Source organism: Caretta caretta, chromosome 1 (genome assembly GCF_965140235.1).
Source record: "Caretta caretta isolate rCarCar2 chromosome 1, rCarCar1.hap1, whole genome shotgun sequence".
Taxonomy (NCBI): domain Eukaryota; kingdom Metazoa; phylum Chordata; order Testudines; family Cheloniidae; genus Caretta; species Caretta caretta.
In genome coordinates, this window is record NC_134206.1 from 83,392,835 (window position 1) to 83,413,396 (window position 20,562).

Consider the following 20,562-nt stretch of genomic DNA (forward strand, 5'->3'; position numbering starts at 1 on the left):
GCTGTTACTCTGAAACCTAAATAAAATCAGTTACTCCTAGTGTTAGTAGTTACTGTTCTTTTAAAATTTATACTATTAAACTGTCTTGTCTATATTCCAGTAATTTAATTGCAATGACCAATTTTAACAACATTTAGATAAATTCCAGTACACAGACTTAACTCCTTTACCTTTTGCATGGTAGCTGACATTTGTGGAGCACTGCCTTCTCGATGCCAATAGACTTTAATAAAGCGATTATTTAATACTGCTTCTGTGCTTGATATAGCTTTCTTTGCTTCTTCATGGGTGGCAAACTGGATAAGGGCACCTTCTGGATCACCATGATAGGCAACCTAAGATTTCATACTGAAAAGTCAAACTTACACAGCAGTTCCTACAAAACATACTTAAACTGACATGTCGGTCAATACTACCATGAAACCATTATTTTCAGGAACTCAAAAGCTTCCAATTTAAATGCAGTATCAGTTAGGTATTTGGTGTTCTTAACTTTAAACTTAAAAGATTTATTGTTGGTATTAGTTTACAGAAGTCAGTTTGGCTGTTATTAAAGACAGGGAGTCAAAGAAAAGATATGAGGTTACTTACATACCTGTAAATTAAAACACACCAATTTTAAACCAGATACCTTCATATACAAATAGTCCTTACTGAAAATTAGTGCCTCTTGCTATTGAACAATTAAAAAAAGAAGTACAAACTAATCTTATGGGACACAATATTATGGGGTTCATATACATCTGCACTCTGATTTAATGTGGTTTCTGTATATATAATTGTATGCGAGGACACCCAAGGATAACAAGCCTGCTCTCTTTTCAGTCAATTACAAATCTATGTGCAACAAATCAAGCCTAAGAAAAATTTTATTAGTATCTTCCCAATGTATTATTAAAACTTCACCACCATCACGCCTTCCAAGATTGCTTTTTTGTATTTTAAATTGAAATATCCAGCACACAATTGAAATATCTCAAGTTTCTACAGTATATATAGCTTACGGATGCCAAGATATATACACAACATCGCAGTATAAAAGTAAACCAATATACTGGTCACAGTATACATACACATGTAGACCAGTGAGTAGTCACTTGGCAAAAAATCCTATATCTTCTGTATCTTCCAAACAGCTGAGAAAAATGACTAATTATTCCCTCTTCTGGCATAACAGAACTTATTCAGTAGCAGCTTCATAATGATGGTTATAATCAGAAAACTATGTATGAAAAACTATACAGGCAAATTTTTGAAGAATCAAGTGTGGATGGAGCCACGACTACAGTGGAGGTGAGAAGATATAAGAAAGCAGAATGGCCCCAACCAAAACACATGGAGGTTAGTTGAAGAGATGAAAGAACTAAAGAAGAGAATTCAGCACGCATGAGACCATAGTAAAAGAGCTATCCTGCAATAAGAGCATGCAGACAAAGACAAGGAAGTTAAAAGATCAGCCAGAACAGATAAGAAAATGGATGGAAAATGAAGCAAAAGAAACCGAGGTGGTGTACAAGGCAGGGTATTCTAAAAATCTTTTTCAAAGAGCTAAACAACAGACATCACAATTCTCAAACTGTTGTGGCATCATGAAAGCTCGAGATGGTACAATTTAATTGGAGAGGAAGGTTTGTGAACAGATTGAATGGAATATTTCGAGACTGTGCTCACCCAGCTAGAACCACTAACACACTCAAAGAAGTGAAGAAATAGCAGACTTACCTATATCACTAGAAGTAATTGCCTTTGAGGAAGTAACTGAGGTCATAAACCAGCTGAAGAGTGGTAAAACATCAGGTTATGATAAGACAGATGATGTTAAAAGCAGGAGAGGAAATTATGGTGAATTACATGGGTAGCTTGTATAGAATAGCTTGGGGAAAGGAGATCTGTCCTGAAGACTGGAGAAGATATGTCATCTATGAAATCCTTAAAAAGGGGGACTAGCTTATTTGTGATAACTGCAGAGAGGTACCACTCCTATCGGTATCCGAAGAAGTGTTTTGCACTACCATTTTGAATAGGATGAAAACTGCTTTTGAAAAAGTACTTTGGGACAGGCTAGATTTCAATCTGGTAGGTTGTGTTCAGACCAGATTTTCACACTGAGAAGAGCTACTGAGAAAGATTTAGAATACCAGAAGATTATTTTAAACTTTTGATTTTACTAGAGCATTTGATAACGTCCACAGAAAAGCCCTCTAGAGGATACTCAGACACTATGAAATTCCAGCAATGATTGTTAATTTGGTAAAAACTGTGTGTGACAAATGGAGACAGAATAGTTTAAAATTGTTACTGATGTACAGCAGGGTTGCATACTATCCCTGTTACTCCCGTGCACTGTCACAGACTTTGTGATGAGAAGAGCAACTGCTGCTGCCAAAGACACAGGTATTGTTTGGATGAGAGATAAGCTGCGAGACTTAGATTTTACAAACTATATACAGTAACTCCTCATTTAATGTCATCTTGGTTAACGTTACGTCGCTGATCAATTAGTGAACATGCTTGTTTAAAGTTTGGCAATGCTCCCTTATAACATTATTTGGCAGCTGCCTGCTTTGTCCACTGCTTGCAGAAAGGGCAGCCCGTTGGAGCTAGCTGGCGGGGGCTTGGAATCAGGGTGGAGCAGCAGCCCCCGCACCAGCTCCCGTAAGTTCCCTGTGCGGCAGCCACCCAGCAGGCTATCAATTGCTGAGCAGTTCAGCTGTCCCTCCCCCAATTGCTCCTGCCCGCTGCCTTGGAGCTGCTCCCGGGAGCCTCCTGCTTGCTGTGGTGGGGAAGTGAGGGAGGGAGGGAGAGAGAGATAGGGGTACTAATGTCGGGGTGTCCCCCTCCCCCTGTACCGCATCTTCACAGAGCAGGGGGGAACACACAACAGGGCTCAGGACTGAGGGAGCTTGCTGGCAGCAGCTGCTGTCTCAACTTGCTGATCTACTTAAAAAGGCAATGTGGGGTCAGCGTACTTAGAGGGGCAATGCGCGTCTCTCTCTCTCACACACACACGTCTCTCTCTGCCATGCTGCGTCTCCTCCCTCCATTAGTGCTGCCTGGTAGAGTGTGAGACTACATTAACAATGTGTTAATCCTCGAGGGCTCAGCCGAGTGCTAGTTCATCATTTAGCAGTAAGGCATAATTTCCCTGGAACCTAACCCTGCCCTATTTCCATTCTTATGGGGAAATTGGGTTCGCTTAACACAGTTTCGCTTAAACTGGCATTTTTCAAGAACATAACTACAATGTTAAGCGAGGAGTTACTGTAGTCATATTGGACACAAACTTGGATGGAATAAAAAGAATTGTTAATGAGCATAAAAGCAGAAGCTGCTAAAGTGGGATTCATTCAGTATGCAGAAGACCAAAACCACGGAGATAAGAGAGAGCACTGTCAAGAGTTGATGACTTCTGTCTATCTTGGAAGTACAATATCTGCTAATGGCCAGCTCACTAAAAAACTGAAGGCAAGAACTGAGAAAGTAGTGGATCATTTTCTCATATGTCAAACATCTGGGGAGTAAGATGACACAGCTACACATTAAAATGATATTATACAAAGTTACTGTTCTTTTGACAGTACAGTATGCCTCAAAAACATGGCAGATGGTGAAAGTACACAACAGAAAGCTGAATATATTCCACCAACTTTATTTAAGAAGAATCTTGGGAATTTATCGGAGAGACTGTGAAAACAAAGTGGAAGTGTTGTGCTGCATGTGTCAGTAGACTGCCTTCTCAATAATTAGACAGCTACGGTGGTTTGGCCATGTCATCAGGCTATCCTGTGGCAGAAGTACAACATAAGTCTTACACTGGATTCCACCTAGAGGGAAAAGAGCATGCAGGACAAAAGACAGACTAATCAAAGGACAATCAGAAATAATGCTGCCATTATGGAGACAACTTGCGATGGAATCAAACATCTTGCGCTGGACAAGGGTGGGAATACTGGGTTGCCTTACGTGCCACTAGGCATACGAGATTACGTCCAAGTCACTCAAATAAAAAAGCAATTAATAGATCAAACAATTTATATTACAGTTAGTTTAAAGTTATATTTTGAAATTTTAGAAGTTTTTGCTGTCTAGCAAAAATAGCGTATCTGGAAACATTTTATATAACTAAACATAGTAAAATGCAATGCATAGGCCAATTTTAACAAAATGAATTGTTTTAAAGTCTGCCTTGTCCAACGTAATGATGTGCATTAGGCCTAGGTATATTTTATAAATACTATACAGGGCAAGGAGAGGTGGAATCCTTGTAATGATGGAGGAATTCAGGCTCCTGAGAAAACTTGAAGAGCTGTACAAGCTTCCAGAGACCAGACAAAGCCAGCAAAGCATGTACGTAAGAGTTTCTAAGGAGAAGTGTGGGGACGCAGCAACAATGCAGAGCTCCTACATTCTGCAGGCCACGAAGAGATGGGGACATTGCAGAAGTTCGGAACTCTACTTCGGCCCAATGTTTTGAAAGCCACAAGGAAATTAACAGATAAACATCCTTAATGTCAAGAAGCAACTTTACCTGAAAGCTGAAGTAAATGTACGCATACCAAAGATGGTTTAAAAAAAACTGAACAAAACAAAGAAGGCTGCTAAATGGTCAAATACCCTAATATTTCACACAGTTTTAAATAAATGTACAAAACAAATGTAGCCACTGGGAAGGCTGAGGGGAGATTACCTCACAGTAAGGAAGATTCTATACATAGTCATTACAGGAATTACGTGGAAACTCAATCTCTTTACCAGGTTTTGATGTTTGGCTATATAAGACCAGTTCGATTTTTAATATATTTTGCACACCTTGAAGAATAAAAGCCAAAGCCTTTAGAAGTAACATGAGCAGCCAGAAAGACTTGGGTTATTCATCTTGCTGAATCATACTACTTGCTTAAACTACGGTACTCTGATATATAAGATTTTAAGGAAGAGAGAGTTAGGATAAAGGCAGCTGCATGTTATAGTGGAGTTTCCTGTATGTATAGGGAGAATGGAGAGGGTAGACTAGGCTGTCTACCTCGTAGCAGAAAGGTGGATGGAGAATATTTTTTCTAAATGGCACCACTATATAAAAAGATAAGAGTATGTTGTGGTCTCTTCACAATGTGAAGTTGGGGCAAGGGAGTGTCTGTACATATAAAGATCTGGCACCTCAGGTTAACTAGAGGATGGTCTGTGTACCATGCATTGAGTGTGCAGTCAAACATGATGGAGGGCAACAGTGAGCATCTCTGATCTAGTCTGAGAGACCGGGTACAAGAGCAAAAAGTTAATATTGATATTTCATATGTATATTTCTAAGCAGCAATTGATGTGACGGTACTTGAATATTCATCACATATCTACACTCCATTGTTCATATTTTCTATTTTTAAATATGCTTGGTTAAAAAGTCTACCAGTCTTCTGTGTACGTGTCAATGTCAAGAAGAAACCATAAATTAATTATGGAAGTTGAGAAATCCAGGTCTTGTATACTCAGATTATCCTGAAAAACTGTGGAAGGTTGGGAAAATAGCTTGATTATTACAGTTGAAGAGGGAAAGGACTGTTTGGTCAGACTGGTTTTAAAAGTTTTAAATTATTTATCTTAAGTGCCAGACAAAATAGCTGAGGGGAAGATCTTAGTTAAAATATAAACCCCTGGAACCTTCGTTTAAGGACTGAGGAAGCTCTCGTTTTTGAGCTTACAAGGAGATTTCCATGAAAAACAAAAGAGAAGACTTTATATTAATAATAATTTGAAAGTAAAAAAAAAAAAAAAGGCAGAAAAAATGCAAAAGCTTTCAGGCTTTCATTAATTATAAAGCAGCAAAAAAAAAGAGCCCACGCTTATTTTATTCCCATTTGTGAGTCCCTTTAATATAAGAAATTATCACAGAACACTGAATTTTGTGGCTTTTACCTGTAAGTTGACTAAGTTTCCAAATTTGCTGAAGTGCTCATTAAGTTTGCTGATATTGTTAAGTTCTGGAGGAACTTTCCTCAATTCAAGCTTCGTATTCTCATTTCCAAACTGCACCTTCTTCTGAAAACCTGGATTGTTTGTTCTGTTAAAGTTTTGCCTGCAATAAAATTGAAAATCAAGTCAATCAGAATTCAAGACATTTTATAGACTTTTAAGCAACAAGTGGTTTAAAAAAATTTGAATCGTTGGCCAGATGCAAAATATTCTAATCTAATTTTTTCACTCCCAAGTATGCAAAATCAAAATCCTGACTGATGTATGAAGAATCCGACACTACTACACTCCTGTCATTAAAGAAGAGTTTTTGTGTGGAAAAGGTGATAGGTTGGCTAAAAAGAGCAGAGTGATAAGTTTTCAATGTTTATCTACTCAAGTCAATATTTAAGTCAAAACAATATCAATTAGATATGTAAATCACATATGTAAATAAGAGCATCCCACTTGGAAGGTAACTTTTCAGACCTCTCAACTTTATCTCACCATTAAAAGGAAGGGAAATAAAATGGAAACTCATGCTGGGCTATCACACTTAGTGTCTCATCCCTCTAACATGAGTCATGTTAAATCACCTCATTTTTAAGATATTTGATCTTCTATGCCAGCTGTACAAGCTTGAGGGCCTACAGAATGTACGGTTACCTCAGAGGCCCGAGAACATTCCAACCAGTTCATTTCAGAGCAGGAAACAAGAACTCCCCTAAAGTTCAATAGCATTATTAAACTGAACATAGTTTTAATGACGAGCACTCACTTGTCAAACCAAGCCTTCTTTGTAGGAATTCCTCCATCTCCTGCACCAATTGATCTTTTCCTGGACTCAGAATCCACCACAATTCTCATACTGTTTTTATTCTGAGGTTTTTCTATATGTAAATGGGAGATTGCATAAATTTTTAATTTATATTTTCTGTGCATTTTGTTGTCGTAAGACTTTTGTTGTTCATAACTATTAACTGACTTCACCCTGAGATTACAAGATGCCTTTTGATTTTTAGATCATAAGAACTCCTTTACTTGCTCAAAATAGTGATCTCAGCTAATCCAGCATTCTGTTTAATTCCCATATTGACAATTAAAGAAAGATTTCATCTTGCCCATACAGAAAGTTTCCTCCTAATCTCAGTTTATCACTGTATCATAAAGAACCTAATCTCATCTATATTGCCTCTATTTGAGAAATTTTTGTACGAACGCTAAATGAGGCAGAAGGCATCTGCCACAGACTGGACCCATCCTGTTCACAGCATTCTGTGCACTGCTCTGATCCTGCCACTATTTTTGTGGGAGCCTATATTACACCATGAGGTAGCAGATAATTGGAGAAGGGGCTAATGGTAAATGGGGCACTACTGAGAACCAAAAAACTAGGCACTAGCAAGGGAGTGGAACTTGTGACGATGAAAGAGAAGCCAAAATGCGAAGCCCCACCCCAACCCCACACCAAAATGTACAGATCTAAATTTGGATTGTATCCATCACCTCCCATTCTTTGTATTCCCTTGTCTTATTGGACAGTAAGACCTTTAAGCCAGGATTGTGCCTTCCTACGTGTGAACAAGTACATAATGGTTTACTTGTTTTATTTGCTATAAAATGGAGGAAAATTATCTGAATTTGTCTCATGATGTATTAAGCGGACACTTATAACAGCTAAAAAATGTGAAACCTCTACATTATCTCAATAGGTTTCATAGTACTAGCTTTCCTGAACCTTCAAAATAATGGATCAGTAACACGGAAGTCCAGATTATTCACAGTTTACCTATTTATAAACTGGTTTTAGTAGAAAAACAGAAAGAGCTTTATAATATTGCTATGATTTCTAACATTATAACTCTGTTTAGTTACCACTATTTGTATTAGCACTAGAATACGAAGAGTATGAATACGAATAGTATAAAAATCTTTTGCAGTACCTCTGGGGGGCAGATCCATATCACCTGATGTAAGTCCTATCAAATTAGGCCTTTGGGCATGCACTCTGTGCCTGTACATGGGCCTTGAAGTGTTCGTTATACTTGGAGCTTCAGGATTATAGGCATCTGTGTCATATGTTTCTGGTAATAAAGAAATTGTTTAGTTAAAATTACCTGCAGATTTAAAAATCCAAGTTCTCAATGGCTTAACGCTTTCTCAGATTAATATGAGAAATTGAAGAGTCAATTGTATAATTATAGCACTCTAGCAAATAGCCAAGTAAAGAATTTGTAAAATAGATTAAAATAGATTTTAAAAATTCTTCCCACCCTGACAACCTGAATGCAAAGTTTCAGGACAGAGTTAACAAAAAGCAGGGGGTTTCAAATTGATAACACAATGTGACCTTCAGAGGTACGAACCTATCTTTCCAAACAAAAGCATAACATCAAGCACCACCATACGATTATATTATTAATGAATGTTATTCTATTTTGCAAACACAGAATGCAGTGAATTTAGAAAGTTATTTCTGACTGAGAGCGAAGTGTCAGTACTACACCTGTTGCAAAGAGAGAGGGTGGAGCAGGAGGTGGCTGGTGATGAATACCAGTTGTAACAACAGTAGGAACGGAACTGGTTGCTGAGTTTGGAGGAGCATCCATGCCAGCAGGTTGTAAAGGTGGAAGTGGAGGAGGTGGTCCTGTCAAACCAGAAATAAAGAAAAATACTACATTAATATTTTTATTTGCTTGATAATGGTCTCAGCTACGCAAGGCCCCAGCTACCTCTGCAAAGAAATATGTTTGAAAGAAGGGGTTAAGAACAGTTCAAACATTCTATTGAATTGCACATAGTAACCGAAACTGCAATCAGTACCTCGTTATCTGTCGAAATAAATTTTTGACTAGTCAAATTGTTATGTTCCATAAAGACTACAGAAGCTTTATTTTACTGAATTTGTAAGATCTAACTTGTCTTTTCTCTCTTTTGTGCAACATAATGTTAGGAAGATTCAGGCCTTATGAACACTTGCAGAGGGACAAAATTTGAAAGTTTATTAATCTATTCACATGCTTTTCTCTGCAAGGTGGATTCTAACAATTTCGAGTGCTAGTGAGGATGGTTGTAATATGATATTGGCCCATCAATTCATTTTTAGTATTAAAATTGGATCTGGCAAAAAGACACTCATCAGAAAAGTTATCTTTGAAAAAAGTGAAATAGTAAGATTTATCATGAAAAATTACACCATCAATTTGAAATTGAGACATTTCAAGAGTTTAAAATAATTTCAGGTACTAATTGTTCTTGAATAGTTCTCCCAAATTATTGTGATTTGTACTTTGTTCTGTTTTTCCTCTTACTCATCAACAGAGGGAAAGTCACAAAACCAACAACAAGCCAAAGCTGAATATTTCAAAGCTGCCTAAAAGGTTTGGACACCCAATTCCCACTAAAATGAAAGAGTAACAGGCATCTAAATCTTAGACAGGCTTTGAAAATCTCAGCCAAAGCACTTCCAAATGCACACTTTTTTCCCCCTCTTTTCCCATTCTATAATGTTGGGCATCCCTAGTAAAAACAGGTTCAACATTTTTCAGACAAAAGTTTAATTTTTGAAGTTGCCTGTGTTCCTTTAATTTTGATAGTTCAAATGAAGTGCTCCATGTGTTGTGGATTCTAAAGTTTTCTCAGAAGCTGGCAACTTGAGCTTTGGAGATCAAATGTTTCAGGGATAGTATCATTAGAGCCAATAAAATGAATCCACTTTACCAATATTAACACACATATGCTGCAGGACTCACAGGTTAAGATGTGCAAATTAGAGTCCTAAAAGCACTTTAGAAAAAAAGCTACTTAAGGCCATTTTAATCTATTCAATACTAAATACAATTAGAACAAAGGTATTTTGCATCTTAAGAAATTTTATTTATTTTTTACCTGTAACAGGTGGAAGACTAGGTGGTAAAGGGCCTGGAGGTGGCACTGGCGGTCTAAGATTAACAGGTGGAGGACTTAAAATTGGTGGCGGGGGAGGAAGTCCAGGTGGAGGTGGTCCTTCAACAACAGGGGGCTGTGCTGGAAAAGGCAGGATGCCAGGAAGATTGACATCTTCTACAACTACTGGGTCACTTCCATGATCAAAGGGACACATGTCTCCTCTCATACAGAAACCCTTTTCTGAGAAATGAAAAGCACAATTAAATGTAACCAGCATTTAACAGGTGATGTTTGATCTTTAAGCAGATACTAAATATTCTGCACATAACGTAGCACTTAGAAATGTGAGACCTTTACATAACAATATAAATTACTTAAAAATTAGGAAGTGAACATCTGGTCATTTAGCATGATTTCTACCTACTCAATTTACAAACAGGCTTTGTTAGAGAGAGAGCCAATTTCTAACAAAGAGGCAAAAGAGGGGAACTTGGATGTTATGAAGTAGTATCCGAAAAGAGCAAGTTCCAGACTTTTGAAGTATAATCATGGATTTTTCCATGATCAGTAAGTTCAGTGCAAACTTGGGGGGTAGGAGGGAGTGTTAACTAAGTGCAGAAAAAACTGGGATTGACAAAACATCTCCCTTTGAAAATATTTAGTATCTAATTATTGAATATTCAACACTAGAAATATTTTTATACTTGGACCATTGACTATCCTGCAATATTTATCCAAAAGCATCAAAATTCTTTGTTGCACTTTACAATGTACTTGCAGGAGAGTAAACAAAAACAGTTTTTTTGTTTTGGTTTTTCTAATAAGTACAGTACGCAGTTAAAGCAATTCTCTTCTCTTTTTACTGGTAGCTACAATGTTACTGGGTCTAGCAATATTCTCCATAAACATTATAGGAACACCTGCTAAAACAGATAATATCCACAGGTAAAATAAGAGATACAAGCTTTAATTCTTCTCCATCCTTACCATTAGCAGATAAGGGTAGAAAAGGGTACAGTGGCCCGGCCTAGTTTCAGGAAGAATGATAGAACAGAAACTGGAAAACTCAGTTAGTAGGATTTCACTGTTTTACTAAAGTAGTTAGACTAAGGAGAAGAAATGTGTCTGGTAAAGATAATAAGGGTGTCAATTAGATTTAAAGAGGCAGAAAAGCTGCTCCAGGTGGTAAGGGCAGCATAACATAACAATCTAACCACTGAAGGAAGAGAGAGGAATGTAGGTAACAAACATCAGAACAGAGAGGGAGACAACGCCAAGGAAGATTCTGAAGACTGAGATCTTAGTATCAGATTTTGAAATGGACAAAACACAGGATGATTTAAAGGATAATAATTTTCAGACAATGATTAGGCGATCTTTGATATTTTCAGAAGACTGAACTTTGTAAAGTGATATCTAGGTGACCATAGAAAATGAGAAGAGAAAGAATCAGGTTTCAGCAATCGCAACTGATGAAGATGATACTTCAGAAGTGGAAGTACATAAATTCATGCACCTGAGAAATATGGAAGTTGAGTAGGGGATCAAATCAAACTTCTAGGGCCTAGTCCACAATAGAAAGGTATACAGGTATACCTACACTGACAAATGCTCCTAGTTTAGAAGCAGCTTAGAGCTACAAAAGCACTTCTTTGCCAGGATAACTGCATCTACACTAGGGCTTTTGCCAATATAAAAATCTTGCAAAAAAGAATCACACCTGTAACAGACGTTACTACTTCGGAAAAAGTTTTAAGTGTAAACCTGGCCTACATCCTCAACAGCTGTTGCCAATGTGAGATTTGACATGAGAAAATAGCTGGGACCGGTGGAACTCTGGCTAAAAACGCAATTCTTATTGGTTAAGAGGATATCTGCTTTGGATCAATCTGACTCACCAAGACAAATGCCAATTGTGCCAAAAAGATGAGTTGATAGAGGCAGAAAGTGTGCAAAATGATTAAATAGTGTAGAAGATATAGATTTCAGGTATTGCCTGTATAAACACAGCACTTAAGTTGGAAAAAAAAAAAAAAAGAGTGGTGTACTGAGAAGAAGAGCCTAAAATGTGAAGTTTAAGGTGGTCACTGACAGTGAAAAAAAATAAGCAGATAGGTAAGAAAAAAACCAACACCACAAAATGTCCAAGAGTTCCGTGAACAGGATCATGCCATAAGGTGGTGATTATGCTCAAAACTATTAAATACCGAACTAGGTTTGAGAGTGGTACCGAGTAAGAGATCACCACCAATAAGTTCATGTAATAAAAGAACAATGCCAGTAATGTGGAAGGGACAGAAACTATGCTGAAAACAACCAATGAGGTTGTTTAAGGATAAGTGATTATAAAGGTAAGTTTAGCTTTTAAGAATTTTGCTAGAAAAAGAGATTGAAAATGGGATGTAGAAGGAGACTGCTTTTGGGGTGGGAGTGCTAAAAGAAGGGGGCAGTGCAGATGTGAAGGGCAAAATTACATCAGTGACTGGCCACTATTGTTGCACATATGTTTAAGTATCTGAACTTACCATCATAATCTCTGCAGCGTTTCTTTGGCAGTGGAGGTCTTCCATATGAGTTGTGGTCCAACTGTTCTTCGTGGAACTCTGACCAACTTTCAGTAGTGTTATTACCATGATGAGTAGGAGCAATAACTGTAATAGTGCTACTCAGCGTAGGGACAGGGTAATGGCCAGATGAAATGTTTGTTACAGATGGAACTGGAGTATAATTGTTTTCTAATGGATCTGTTCTATCCAAATCATATTTTGGCTTTCCCAAATCTCTTTCTGTAAGAAAATAATATACTTGTTTAAAAGTAACAATATGTCGAAGATTGTAAGCTCCAAAATTAGGCCAACTGTTGGATTTGTATGTGTCTGTAAAATGCATACAATTCTTTATATACTGTTTCTTTCTTCCCCACCCTTGGGTTGATGGGGAGAAGAGGAAGAAAGAGGGAGGGAACAATTTCAACGCATGTTTGTAGTCAAGAAATAAATGTATTGGGGTAGTTCGTGTTAGTCCACAAAAAACAGCAAGGAGTCTGGTGGCACCTTAATAAATAGGGAATAAATGCATCACCAACAGTCTAGCACTCATGAGCAACTCTAAAACAAACCTGTATACAATGCTAGGAGAAAATAAATATGGAAAGTAAATACATAGTACTTTCAAACTTTTAAGGAATTATCAATCAGAAAAAATTATGAAGTTATCAAAGCACCTTGGCTAGGGTGTTTTAGATCTAAGATCACTATATACAGTGATGTGGATATACACCATTAAATGGAGAATTTAATTGTCAGTTGGAGTGGGAGTTTCGTGGGTGAATACTGTAAGGCAGAACTTCACATAGAGCTATATTTGGGCCTTACCAAATTCACAGACCATTTTGGTAAATTTCACGGTTTTTATATTAGTCAACTTCACAATTTCATCTGAAATGTCAGGGTGTTGTAACCGTGGGGGTCCCAACCCAAAACGGGATGGGGCGGGGGTGAAAATTATTGGGGGTGGGGGGGAAACAGGACACAGGATTGCCACTCTCACTTCTGTGCTGCCCTCAGAGCCCAGGTCTGAAGGCAGCAGCCACCAAGCTTCCTGAAGCTAGAGGAGGTTCCGAGAGATGGAGATGGGTCCAAGCTGCTGGCAGCACCTCAGCTGGAGGCTCCTAGCTGCTAGTCCCCTGATTAATGCAGGGGCCCTAGCCAATTTGGGGGACCCCAGAAAAATGGGCACCTATGCTCTGGCCAAAATTTCCAAACCTAGTACCGAAAAATTAAGTTCCTAAATCCATTTAGGCACATAAATAAAAATAACTTGAATTTCAAAGGTGCTGAGCACCTCAAGCTCTCATTCACTTACATTTGTTGACGCACATCAGAACTCTGAAAAAAAAAATCAGGATACTTGGTGCCTAAAATAAGGATTCTATCTTTAGGCACCCAAGTTTTAACATTTTGAACAACAGTCTTGTAGATACATGTATTAAGTAAAGAGCTGTTGTACTTCAAGACAAATACTGTTTTTCATACTAATCAACCCATATTTTTAAAGATTAACAAACACCTACCTCTGCTTCGTGTTCTGCTTCTACTTCTGCTCCTGCTCCTGTCCCTATCCCGGTCCCGCAATCGTTCCTTACTCCAACTTCTGCTTCGACTCCTGCTGTAGCTCCGACTCCGCCCTCTTCTTCTGTTGTACCTGTCTCTATATGAATCCCGTCTAGGGGGGTTACGGTCATAATCTCTCTTGCGAGAACGTTCATCTTTTTTTCTTTCCTCACGGCTTCTAAATATTTGGGGAATTAATTGTTATTTAAAAATAAGAACATTTTGAAAAGATAATTTAAAATGTAAACTCAAACCTTACAATAGCTACTAAAATCTCATCAAAACCATACTCTAAGAAACAAACACTGGAAAAATTCTGAAATGCTTAAAGCAGGAAATGAAACATTGGAATTTTCTGTACTGTAATGTAAAACTTTTAATAACTGCAGGTATTAAAAAGCCCAGTTCCCAGAGAATACGAGCACATACACATCTGGAGCTGATGTTACATTTGTTATGGACTTTTGGGCAGTTCTGATTGATTTTGAATGCATGCCTCTCACAGAGTATGAAATCTTTAACTATTAGTCCTCCTTTCTTACAAAAGGACTTGTTCAATCGTCTGATTGTGTAATTTTTTGTTGTATGAAAGCCTACTACCATTTCAGAAAAATGTAGGTAAAATACTGATTTTGTGCCAGGACTTATTGTCCCAGTACGGCATCTTCACCAAAGTAACAGCATAACAACTGAGAGTTACGAAGAGAATGACAGTGCTGTATTAAACAAAGTATTCAGATTAAATTTCAAAATTAGATGGGATATAGGTTGTAATATAACCAACCATTAACACTCAAATCTGTTTTGTAAACATTTCTTAAATTGAGTCCTGGTGATTTTTAGTTAATAAAAATCTGAACATAGTCTGCATTTTTACTTGTAAACTGTATTTATGTCAAGATTGCATATAAAAAAGCAATCCACAAAAGAGCTTGCTTCACAAGTACTCTATTAACATTTAGAAGCATATCACTACAGCAAAATGAAACACTGGACATGTCAACACCGCAAAATGAAAATTTCAAAATTTAAGCCAATATAATTGGTTCTTGATATAATGCAAGAGTCAAACTAAGTTTATAATTACCTAGTTTCTCGGTACCGAGAGCTTGACTGAGGAGGGCTGTGATTTAGTCTTCTAGAAAACTTTTTTTCTCGCTCTTCCTCTTTAATTATCTGGATTTTAAAGTGTAAACAGGAAATCAAAGACAAGCACAACACACAAGGCTTTTTTAAACAGACATAACTAGAATAAAAATCTGAAATTCAGTTGTAGCTAAGTGAAGCGAGGCCTAACACTCAACTCGATGGCATCTCTATAACATGCTTTTTGAGACTGCCCGATCTATTCCAAAATTTCAGGAAATATTCTGAGCATCAATTAGAAAACCCTATTATTTTGATGACAGTTGTAAACTGGAACACCAGAATAGTCTAACTCCCACAAAGCCCATTTAGTGGAACATTGTGACACTCCCTCCAGTTTATCTGCATACTTCAATCCCATTGCTTGAAATGAATCCGGAAATAACATTGCAGGTCAGGACTGAGGTGATTGGACAGAGTTGGGAGGCACAGGGTTTGGGACTGGAATAGCAGGAACTGCTTCAGATCAGATGCTTATATCGAACAGGTTTAGGAGATCTGCCCTTTGTGTCGACACTATGTCTGACTCAGGAGTAGCAGTTACGTTTACTGTTACAAAATGAGCACTGTCAACGGGAGAGACACCAAGGCAGGCAGGAGTGTTAAAGGTTAAGGTTTTCTCCAGGTCAAAACAATTTTTTTGTTTTGTTACTTTTTCATTTGCTACAAGTTTTAAAAATATTTATTTTCAGGTCAACCCAAAATGAATTTTGGTTTCATTAGGGAATTAACAGCAAACCAAAAAAACAGTTATTAGCATAAGTCTAGTGATGACTGGCTGACCTACCTCTGATGTCACAATGCTACTGCTCAGGCTCCTCTGCCTGTAGCACCAATTGGCACTGAAATGGGGAAGTTGTTAAGAAACTGATAAAAGAGAAGCAGCGTGGATGTCCAAATGAAATTTAGATTTAGTGGAAGTATCCTGTAAAACTGCTACAGGTTCAGGGATACAAACTGCACTGCAAAGTATGATTTAAATTTTTACCTCTTCCTTTTTTATGTCTTTTTCTTGGTGTTGAAAAAATTCAACTTTTAGGCTTCCTGATGAGGGCTGCTCTGGTGGTGGTAGATAGCTCTTCGTATTCACAGCATCAAAAAGTTTTTCAACAAATATCTGGGTCTCTAAAGATTAAGGGAAAAACAAAGATACCAAGAAGCCATGAACGAATTCCTCTAACATCTGGCTATTTCAATCCTCTGCAGTCTGTTTAGATATAATGCAACTCTTCCCTTTGCTTACATTTACAAACCGCTGAATACTAGTCAGAAATATTATGCTTTTACTGGCAATGAAAATAATGGATACCAATTAATCTTCCAAATATATAGCTCACCAGGAACTGTTTCATAACAGTATGAACTGCATTGTTGAAAGTTATTTAACTTAATTGAAGATAGGGAAAAAAGCAGTCTGCTACATAAACTGTTTTTAATTGCTACAGAACATACTACTCTAACATACTGAACAATTTAGGCAGTGCAAATGTATTTAAAGATCAGTTTTGGATATCTTCCATTCCTGGACAACCAAGGGACAAAGAAAATAGAATCAAGATCATAAATATGGTTTTAATAGGACCATATATACACATGGTACTTTAAATAAGGCACTGCAAAACATTTAGAGATGGATTTTTGTACTAGGGCACTTACTCTGATTAAAGACATTAAAAAGTAGATCTTTAATACAACTGGTTTAAGAGCAGCGGCACAGGTGTAGCAAACAGAGCTGTAAACAGGGGAGTTTGAGTGGTAGTTCTGTTGGAGAAGGGAGGAAACAAGCTTCCGGTCCTTAAGGGCAGTGAGTGAGTTTTTTGTGGTTGTAGTATGTCTTTTTCTGCTTTGTGCCAGTGGCCTTTTCCCCCCCTTCCTTGTTCATTTTGTAGAGGCTGGTAATGGGCACTGTGCTATGAGAGAAGCAGAGCCCTGATTAGGGGACAGGGCTTCCATGATTAGGGGGCTTATAAAGGTAACCAGTCAGCCAGCCAGTGGCTCAGGAGAAGCGAACAGATCTGTAAACAGGGGAGTCTGAGTGGGAGTTTTGGAAGGGGGGGGGGTGGCATTCTGGTTTTGTTTTGGTTTTTGATTGTTTTTATTTTTCCCCCTTGGCAGGAGTTTAGGAAGGAAGGCTATGACAGGTGCAGTGACAACAGTGGTAGTGACTGAAGACATGGAAGAGACAATGAATATGACTGGATGTGGAAGCTGCAGGATGTACATGATCCTAGAGCAGGTACCTGAAAAAAGCTTCGTTTGTATGAAGAGCCACTTGATAAAGCTCATGGAAGAGAAGACTCGAGGCTTGGAGACGCAGGTGGAAAGTATGGGTGAGTTTCGAAGGGGTTTTGAGTAATGATGAAGCAAAGGCAAGAGAAAGCTGAAGGGAAAAGTCAAGACTAGCACGTGCAAACTGGACTGAAGAATTCAGAGGGGAGACTACTGGGTGAGGAAATTGGTTAGTGGAAGGATGTGACTATAAGAACCAGGCAGAGGAAAAGATCAGTTAGTGAAGGAGAAATAGAGCTCAGGAACAGGTTTTCTGAACAGGATAATGAAGGAGCACAACAGGCTGCAACTGAAGGAGGGAGGGAAAGGAAGAAGAGTAAAACAACTAGTCCTGTAAGAAAAGGGGAAGAGCTAATGGAGATACCCAGAGTTCAGAGCCACAGGAGGATACAGGATGACTTGGAGAAGATTGTAAGGGAGAATAAAAGATAAGAGGACTTGCAGCCAGAAAGAACAGGAGGAAGGCCAGCAAATCATACTATCACTAGTAAAAGGTAGGTCTATGTGATTGCGGACTCCCTGCTAAGAACAGACAGGCTTGTCACCAGAGCTGATGCAGAGAACAGAAGGGTGTGCTATATACCAGGAGCTAAGACATGGGATGTGGACCTGAGGCTGAAGAGGATCCTAACAGGAACAGGAAAGAATCCACTGATTACCCTTTTTTGTGAATATGCCAGGATGGGGAAGATACTTAAGGAAATGGAGGCTCACATGATCTTCAGTGGGATTCTGCCTGCCCCTAGAGGAGGAAAACAAAGGCGAGACAAGACTATGATGATCAACAGATGGCTCAGGCAGTCATGCTCTAAGGAGGGCTCTGGGATGTTTGACCACCAGGAGGTATTCATGGATAAAGGACAGTTCTCATGGGATTGACTCCATCTAAGTAGGGAGGGAGATTGACTTCTGGGATGGAGGTTGGCACAACTCATTAAAAGAGCTTTAAACTAGGAACTCAGAGGAGACTTCAACAAATAGTTGCTAAAGCAACAAGAGGTGATGCCGTTTTATATGTGGTATTGGTGAGTAGAGGATAACCTTGGTTTGAGTGATCATGAGTTAATTCAGTTTAAACTAAGTGGAAGGATAAACAAAAACAGATCTGCAACAAGGGTCCTTGATTTCAAAAGAGCTAACTTAAAAATTTCCTCAATTTTTTAAGGAAAGTGGACTGGACTGAAGAACTCAAGGATCTGAATGTGGAGGAGACTTAGCATTACTTTAAATCAAAGATGCAGAAGCTATCTGAAGCCTCCATACACCAAGCAAGGGGAAAAAATTCACAGAGAAGGGTTTCAGACCAAGCTGGGTGAGCAAATATCTCAAACAGGTGAAAGCAGAAAGCCTACAAGGACTGGAACGTAGGAGGGATCAGCAAAGAAAGCTACTTCTTGGAGGTCAGAAAATGTAGGGATAAATAGAGAACTGCCAAAAGCCAAGAAGAGTTGGACCTTGCAAAGGGAATTAAAACCAATAGGAAAAAGTTCTACAGCAATATAACTACGAAGAAAACAAGTAAAGAAGAAGTGGCACCATTAAGCACTGAGGATGGGGTGGAGATTAAATGTTATCGCGGCATGGCCCAACACCTAAACCAATACTTTGCCTCAGTTTTTGATGAGGCTAATGAAGGGTTTAGGATTAGTAGCATTGTAGCTAATGGCAACAAAGATATGGAGTTAGAAATTACCACAGTTTAATGGGACTAAATCAGGGGGCCTGGATAATCTCCATTCTAGAATATTAAAGGAACTGGCACATGAAATTGCAAACCCAATAGCAAAGATCCTTAATGAATCTGTAAACTTGGGGATCAGACCTTATGACTGGAGAATTACTAATACAGTTCGTATTTTTAAGAAAGGGGAAGAAAAGTGATCCACAAAACTACAGGCCTGTTACTTTGACCTCAATTGTATGCAAGATCTTGGAACAAATTTTTAAAGAGAAAGTAGTTAAGCACACAGAGGTGAAAAGTAACTGGGATAAAATACAACATACTTTTACAAAAGGTAGATTGTGCCAGACCAACCTGATCTCCTTCTTTGAGAAGATAACTGATTTTTTAGACAAAGGAAATGCAGTACATCTAATCTACCTGGATTTCAGTAAGGCATTTGATACAGTTCCACATGGGAAAATTATTAAATTGGAGAAGATGGGGATTTCTATGAATAGGGCCCTATCAAATTCATGGCTGTGAAAAACGCATCATGGACCGTGAAATCTGATTGTGTGTGCTTTTACCCTATATTATACAGGTTTCACAGGGCAGACCAGCATTCCTCAAATTGGGGGTCCTGACCCAACAGGGAGTTGCAAGAGGTCACAAGGTTATTTTAAGGGGGGTCATGGTATTGCCACCCTTACTTCTGCACTGCCATCAGAGCTGGGGGGGTGGGGGGAAGGGCGGTGATCTGGAGAGCGGCGGCTGTTGGCCAGGTGCCCAGCTCTGAAGGCAGCACCCCACCAGCAGCAGCGCAGAAGTAACGGTGACAATACCATACCATGCACCCTTACTTCTGCGCTGCCGCCTTCAGAGCTGGGTGGCAAGAGAGTGGCAGCTGCTGACTGAGGGCCCAGCTCTGCAGGCAGCAGTGCAGAAGTAAGGGTGGCCATACCATACTATGCCATCCTTACCTCTGTGCTGCTGCTGGCAGCGGCTCTGCCTTCAGAGCTGAACTCCCAGATAGCAGCAGCCACCACACTCCAGCTGCCCTGCTCTGAAAACAGGGCTGCCAGCAACAACAGCGCAGAAGTAAGGATAGCAGTACCACAAACTCCCCCACCCAAATCCTTTTTGGGTCAGGACCCCTACAGTCACACCACCATGAAATTCCAGATTTAAATAGCTGAAATCATGAAATTTATGATTTTTAAAATCCAGTGACTGTGAAATTAACCAAAATGGACCGTGAATTTGGTAGGGTCCTAACTATGAGAACTGAAAAGTGGATAAGGAAATGGTTAAAGGGGCAACTACAAAAAGTCATACAGAAAAGATGAACTTTCAGGCTGGAGGGAGGTTACTAGTGAAATTCCTCAGGGATCAGTCTTGGGATCAATCTTATTTAACATTTTTATTATTCACCTTGGCACAAAAAGTGAGCGTGCTAATATCTGTGGAGGACACAAAATTGGGAGGTATAGCCAATAAGGAGGAGGAATGGAATATCTT

General features: G+C 38.8%; 1 protein-coding gene across 1 annotated transcript in view; it reads right to left on the reverse strand.

The window, feature by feature from the left end:
- RBM26 (RNA binding motif protein 26) overlaps positions 1–20,562 on the reverse strand; it is a 101,807-nt gene that overhangs the window by 59,103 nt on the left and 22,142 nt on the right. Inside the window, exons 3-12 of the mRNA XM_048852920.2 lie at positions 16,081–16,217; positions 15,034–15,122; positions 13,907–14,124; positions 12,360–12,620; positions 9,835–10,074; positions 8,453–8,593; positions 7,890–8,030; positions 6,725–6,836; positions 5,911–6,070; positions 171–335 (exon numbers count right to left, since the gene is read on the reverse strand). Of these exons, the coding sequence (XP_048708877.1) occupies positions 171–335; positions 5,911–6,070; positions 6,725–6,836; positions 7,890–8,030; positions 8,453–8,593; positions 9,835–10,074; positions 12,360–12,620; positions 13,907–14,124; positions 15,034–15,122; positions 16,081–16,217 (1,664 nt within the window). The remainder of the gene's footprint in view (positions 1–170; positions 336–5,910; positions 6,071–6,724; positions 6,837–7,889; positions 8,031–8,452; positions 8,594–9,834; positions 10,075–12,359; positions 12,621–13,906; positions 14,125–15,033; positions 15,123–16,080; positions 16,218–20,562) is intronic.